The 7330-nt window shown below is 32.9% G+C and overlaps 1 protein-coding gene across 1 annotated transcript; it reads right to left on the bottom strand.

Moving 5' to 3' along the window:
* Positions 1 to 1059: 1059 nt before the first annotated feature.
* On the bottom strand, positions 1060 to 7128 carry LOC130682103 (deleted in azoospermia-like). Its single transcript, XM_057496233.1, has 9 exons — positions 7003 to 7128; positions 6640 to 6731; positions 6032 to 6083; positions 5565 to 5628; positions 5336 to 5475; positions 3864 to 3934; positions 3086 to 3137; positions 2205 to 2321; positions 1060 to 1113 (listed from the first exon to the last, which is right to left on the bottom strand). Exons 1-9 carry the CDS (start codon positions 7126 to 7128, stop codon positions 1060 to 1062), a joined length of 768 nt encoding a protein of 255 aa, XP_057352216.1.
* Positions 7129 to 7330: the final 202 nt, after the last annotated feature.

The following is a 7330-nucleotide window of genomic DNA, read 5'->3' as shown; positions in this document are numbered from 1 at the left end:
CATAGATGAACCTTGAAAACATTATACCAGTGAAAGAACCCAGTCATAAAAGGCCACGTTTTGTATTATTCTATTTATAGGAAATAACCAGAATAGGGAATTCCTCTAAAGAAAGTAGGTGTGATAGATGAGTTGTGGGGAAAATGTAGCGTGACTGAAAATGGGTAGGGGATTTATTCTGGGGGATGATTAGATATTCTAAAATTGATTGTGACCCATGGTGTACAACTCTGTGTGAATATACTAAAAGTATTGAATTGTACATTCTAAATGGGTGAACTGTATAGTATGTGAATCTTGTATCAATAAACCTGGTATAAAAATATTTTTAAATTCTGTTCTCCCCATGGAGAGTCCAGTCAGTTCCTTTCCATATTTACAGCCTCAGAACTAAGGGATCTTAAAGATCTTTAGTCCTATGTTTCCTCATCTTAGACTTGTAAAAACTGGAGTCCTAGTAAGATTTAAGTGATTTGTCTGAGGTGATAGAACCAGGACCAGAAAGCAGAACTTAAATTCAAACACCCACATTCTCTTCCACTTTACCGACTCTGAATCAACTTCCATTTCTTTCTACTCAGCTCTTTTTACTGTTTCACATGATCTCTTCTCTCCTAGCACTGTTCAGGTATGTCATTTGAGTGATCAATTTCTTTTATTCTCTTTAGTCCAATATCCATGTACTCTTAAGTTCTGCTTTCTGTTATCTAAAATTTTTTTTGTATTTGGTCAAGCCAATATTCTCTTTCAACTCTCCTCTTTCAGGAACTTTTTCAATTGTCAGCTTCTGCTAAAGGTCTCTTTCCCAAGGACAAACTCTACTGTATCCAAGTTTGAGCAACATAAAATACACTTCCAGGTAAAACTCTCTCACAATGGTTTACTGGGTTACAGTCAAATGCCAAGAGTTCAATTAAAAGCTCTACATGAACTCAAACTAAATATACTAGAGGAAAAAAGATGATTCATAGCTGACAAATGTGCATTTTATCATGTATACTTTTCCTTTCATACCTTGAAGTAGTCATCTTGAGTAACAAGTGAGTTTCTCACTCTGTTCTATGGATTAAATAGACAAGATACCACTGTCTGTATGCTTTGGTCCACAGATTTCTGAAACAGAAGTTTTCAGTAATCTAAAGATTATTCCTTTTACTCTTAAACATTTTTAAATAGATTATTGAATGCACACACTTCTTGCTAAAGAATTCTTATGTAATTCATATTCTTACCATATGTCACTTCATATGTAACTTCTCTTTGATATTTAAGAAACAGTGTGCAATCTTAGTCTTAGTGATAGAGCACTGGTTGAAAAAGCTCAATTTAGTAAAACCCTAAAATATTCCCTTCTGTTCTTTAATTTTTCTTTAGGTAAGTAACAATGAACTTCAGCATTTCAAGAAAAAAATATCCAGGATAAAACCTCTGTACACTATTTTAATATTTTTTCAAATTTTAATTCATGTATCAAATCAGGGAATTGTTCAGTAGTTCTGAACATCCTATAGTTCATAGTTCTCAGCATTTTTCCCCCTGAGAAACAAATGGATGAAGTTCACACACTGCAATGGGAATCTTCAACATTATGTTGTGATTTCCCCATCATATCAACTACTTCTACATTCCCACTCATTCAAAATAGAATTCAAGAGTGACAGCATTATTACAGGAATCTGATCTAAAGATAATAGAGAAACAACTCTGCCTATTTCAGTACTTCAGTTATTACTAAGGACTCCACCACTCTTAAGAGCCACCAAATGTTATAAGAATACCATAATTATGTATTATAATTTAGCTTGTAATTGTTTGAATTGGTAAAAGACAAGGCAGATATAATTCATACTTTTGTGGAGTAGGATTCCTAAGGAAACCTGCCTATTGCATCTTACCAAATCATGTTAATGCAGTATTTATGAAAGTATGGTTAAAAAATGAAAATGGAAATATTACTGAATGGAAGGACAATGGAAAAGGGTAAGATTACTGAATCAGAAACTGTATGTATACAATGAAAGTTTCAAGGTACTGAGATTTCATCAACTTTAACATAAATTGCTGAAATATCAACTGTTAAGCTCTGTAATTTATGGCTTCCATATTTAAATTTGGGCAAACATGCTTGCTTCATAAAGAACCATTATTAAAACTTCAAAAAAATATGAGGCTATAAATATTGGTAAGTAAAATTAGATGTTTGCCTTTTGCGGGCCATTTCCAGAGGATGCAGTTGCTTCACGAATGGAGCATTCACTTGTCAAAATTTCAGCTCCTAGATCAACTTCATTATAGTGGTAGTAGTTAAAAGCTGTATAAGTCTACATTTAAAATAAAAGTGTGAGTAAAGAGATATTCATTAGATACATTTCTAAGCAATCTATTCTTCAAAATGTTGAGCTGATACTGAAAGTATCAGTGTGGACTTAATTGAAAGTCAGTAAAACAATCTTTTATTTTAAAATGTCTTCTAAGCTTCAACATGATTAGAATTAGAAGGAGTCAAAGAAAAGGTAAACTCCAACATGTAGCAAGGCAATAGGAATTTCCCAGTGCCTAAGAATTTTAACCCGTATTACATCCTTCAACAATCCAGTCTTGATGAAAGACAGAAGGTAACAAAGGCTCAAGTGTTTTAAGAGTTAGCACCCTCTTTTGTTCTTATCCTGTTCTTATACAATAGCTATTAGTAGCAAAGTTTTTCTTAATTTCTCTTCAACAGATTTTTTATGTGTGAAACCAGAGGCAGATTCAATACCAATTCTAGATTCCTAAGATTAGAATTAGCATAGGTATTAATACTACGTTTCTTGGATTATGCAATGTATCAACAAGCACATGAGTAATGTTGTATGGAGAGCAGCCATCATTTACACACACTAAAATAATGAGAAACAGCACAGTTCCAACCACAGGAGTATATACTTGCATTGACGAGAAATTAAGAAAACCTAACACATAATATAAAAGGTAATTTAAAAATATTTCTAGGCATACATATGACTAAAGGTCAAGATATATAAGTCAAACAAGAAAATATTAAAATAATGAATAGGGAAGTATATATTTGGTTAATTCACCTTACCAGAGGCAGAATAACATAACTATTGTGTTCCCCATCAGACCACTGTGGGGCATCTTTAAAAAAAAAGGAAGTAACTATTATTTACATATTCTTATATATTTTCACACAGAGAGGAGACAGTTTTGAGGTATTTATTTGTCATGCTGGCTCCTTAAACTTGTTACAATAAAAGAAAAAGAATGGAAGTAAAATGTACTTTATGTTTATAGTACCTGAGGGTTTTATTGTTATTTTCATATATAAACCCCACCTTTTCCTCAGTTTTCCGTAGCTGGCTTTCAGGAAAACTCAGAGATAGCAGTTCTTTGAACCTATTACCATAGATATGGTCCTGGGTCATAAATATGGTCCTCTCCATGGGCAGAAATTCAGAGAACTATTATCTTGGTAGCCAGATAATACAAACATTATCAAATACAACTGGAATTCAATGCTCAATCCAATCTCAGAGCATTGAATTCCAGTTGTATTTGATACAAATTTATATTCTGCTTGGACTATTTCAGCTATTTGATAACAAGGATGGAGGAAGACATGTGGAACTATAGGAGAGGACACCAAATCTTGACAGTACAGAAGAAAACTTGCTAAGTATATTCCTGTCAAAATATCATTCCCTTATTCTTAAGTAATACAGCCCATAATTCTAGACAAATTCTTATTTTTTCTTTTATGTAAGCCTACTCAACTAGTTTAAATAACAATCTACTGGGGAAATTTACATAGATAAAGGCTTCACTAATATTCCAAAGTAAATCATTTTGTTCCTTCTTAAATTACCTGATAATTATATACAGGCAGCTGATAACCAGTGATGACCTGAACTGGTGAACTTGGATAAGGATATGCCTGAAAATAAAATTTACATAAAGAATGTAATATCAAGGTAAATTTTTAAAAACAAGGAAGAAGAAATATTATTCCTAATATAACAAAAATATGAAAATAAATCTTCATTATTTTTCTATATACCATGCAGGATTCTATTTGAGTGACTGGCTTCATGAAGAAAAAAAGCATTCTCTGTTGAATGTTAGCTTTTTGGGTAGGGAGGAGAAAGAGATAAATGAGGGAAGTGACTGATTTTGCCAACCAAAGTTTATCTTGTTTACCTCCAATTAAAAGTTCTTTCTTACACTGGTAATAAGGCTCTATTAGTACAAATTTCCTTGTTAAATGTGTATTGACACACCTGCTACTTCTTTGTATAATCACTTTTAGGCAGTTTGTTATTCTTTTGACAATATTATTGGGGTCAGGTGTAATCCATCTGTAGTCCTTCTATAGATTTTATGGCTCCTTCTGTATTTTACTTCTAACTGTTAAGGGTAGTGTATAACCCAAAATTGGAAATGAGACTGCACTATGTATTGTATCTTTCAATAAATATTTACTTAATCAAAACATCTACCATAGTAGCATACATGAGTACAGCCAGAAGAGGTAATAGCTCACAGTAAGTATTAGGAGCAAATAGGAGTTTTCTTCTAGTCATGCTTAGAACAGGAAAAATAAAATATATACCATCCTATACTTCTGGTTGATGGAAAATGTAAACAAATGAAAGGCAGTGTAGACCTATTTCACATTATCTTGTCTTTCTTTTCTTCCAAACATCTTTTAAACTGAAGAAAGTAAAATGAACCAAGTGTTATCATCAGTAGGAGACATTAAATACTCCAAATCCCACTTCAAATATTAAACTAAACAGGACCAGATAAATAATATGCCAGAAACTCATAGGACTTACAGATACAGTTAAGTCATCAGGAACCTATCCATTCTAGAACCAGAATACATCTGGATGCCAGCACTCAGTACGAGGAGGCATCTAAAAATCATTGCAAATATAAATAATAATGAGAAGAACTGCTAACCTTAACAAAGAATAAACCACGCATAAGGAAAGCTGCCTTCAAATATTTAAGGAGTTGTCACAACAGGCAAAAAAGAAGAAATATTTGCTATGTGGCCATAGGGGTCAGTTCTAAGATAAAAGTTTACCAAGTATATGGAAGCAGATTTTAGCTTAGTGTAAGGAGTAACACTAAGAATGACAGGTTGCTGAAAAATGCAGTAAGTTTCCATCACTCCAAGTATTCAAACAGGGACATATATATATCAATTATTATGGAAATCATGGATATAGTCTCACAGAAGTCAGAAATAAGACAGGCTTACTTTTAAAAGGCCCCATCTATAAGATCCCCAAAACTATAATAAAAAGCCAGGACTGTAGAGAATTCTCACCTGCACATACAGACTTATAGGATGCATCATGGTTGGAGGCTGCATGTAACCTACAGAGTTGTGACTGCTCCAGACACACTGAAACTGTGGTGGTGGTGGTGTATTAAAAGCCAAAGGATGTGGATGCACATGATAAGCACCTTTTCAAAGAATAAAAAGAAAACAAAACCTATTTTCAGTTCTCTGAAAAGCTATGCATCTGTCAACATCAATTCCTTTCTTTACTCACAGAAATTTTGTTTCCTGATTGCAGGGCCCAGTTTCAGCTTTTTACCATAGAAACTTATCTGTGACTGAAAATAAAAACAGCAGCAAAACCAGATCAGTTTTGAAGCCTTTAATTCTAAAACTTTGGTAACCTAGTCCTCTAAGATCCCCACAGTCAGAGATCAGGCTGCAACCACACCGAATAAAAATCTATCGGCATGAAGCTATCTTATCTACCCTCACTACTCTAGTCAAAGTGTTTAGAGTTGTCATGAATGTGATGAAAAACTTCTACATGCTATCCACCCAGCCCAATAAAAAATCATTTCTGACAAGCTATGTAAGATTAAGTTTGGGATTTCAAACATGAAGTATATATATTTATAATATTCCATACAAGAATTCAGGACTGAAACAATACTAAACAAAACTAACCTAAACTTAATTAAACATAAGGTAATTAAGAGATTTTCCCATAAGATTACTTACTTCTACTATCTTCTGGACATCCACGTCATTATAAAATGAAACAAATCCATAGCTAAAGGGCAGATAAGTATAAAATCACTGCTGTAAGTATGACCTAAAACTTCTAGTAGTCAATGAGATAAATGACAGAATCATGATAAAGGATGAAGAATATACTGAGATAAGTATTTTTAAAATGTACATAATGGATCCTGCATAAATCTTACCACATTTTTTTTGTTTACTTACCCTGATCTATGTCAGAAGTAAGGTAGCATGGAAACCTCATTCATTAACAGAAAATTCGTATCTAAGACCCTGAATTTATTATCTACATCAAGATGGTTAAAATTTAAAATACTGTGAAATGTGTGAAGAAAACAATTGATAAAACTGACTAACCCACTTATGTGCAATAAATGAAGACAGGGAACATTTAAATACAAACATCAGAGAAATTATTAAATAGAAGAGCTGGCAACAAATTTTATCCTCTACATAAAGGAACCTGACAAAGCACCAGACTTCATTTATACAAATGTAAGAATATCAGTTTTGAACTCTACTCTGATACTCTATAGATGCCATAGCACACTTTTTATAATTTATACTCAGCATGTTTTACTTACCCTTTGGGCACACCAGTTCGATCCGTGATTATCTTCACTTCTTTTATTGAACCATATCTAGCAAAGAAACTTCTAATTTTGGTTTCATCCATCTATAGAGAAGAATTTGACTTCAAGAGTAAAAACTTAGCATTCAAAAACTTTTATTATACTATAAAGAAGACTTAATGTTGTGGAAGTATCTCCCTCAAGTATCCCCTAACTACCTGTAGTTCTTTGTCAAAGACAGTTTTAGTCCCTATTGGTTAACATAAAACCAATTCCAAACTTGCATGAGTACAAAAAAACCTATGTTTCCAACAGGTCCAAAATCCCATTATTCACAAAGTATTTTTTAAAACAAATGAAATACGGATACAATACCCTAACATCAATTCCACCAACAAAAATGGTGTTTGGCATGATTTTGCCTTCTGGTAAAACATAGCCTTGGCTGGCTGTAGATGATGAGAATTGGGTGCTGGCCTCTTTGGAGATGGTTGAGTTCATAGTTTCAGAATTTTCAGCCAACTGCAATTTTGAAAGCAGATATCATCACTAGATATACAGGCTAAAGCTATACATGATGTGCTATCAATTTTGTATTTAAAGTATAAAACATTTTCATATAAATCACCTTCATTATAAATTAATAATCAAACAACTTAGTTCAAATTCAGGATTTAAATTAATTAGAGTAACCATGATGAAA

The sequence above is a fragment of the Manis pentadactyla genome, chromosome Y (assembly GCF_030020395.1).
Source record: "Manis pentadactyla isolate mManPen7 chromosome Y, mManPen7.hap1, whole genome shotgun sequence".
Classification (NCBI taxonomy): Eukaryota; Metazoa; Chordata; class Mammalia; order Pholidota; family Manidae; genus Manis; species Manis pentadactyla.
Note: the sequence above shows the minus strand (reverse complement) of the source record. Positions and strands in the feature narration are given on the sequence as shown.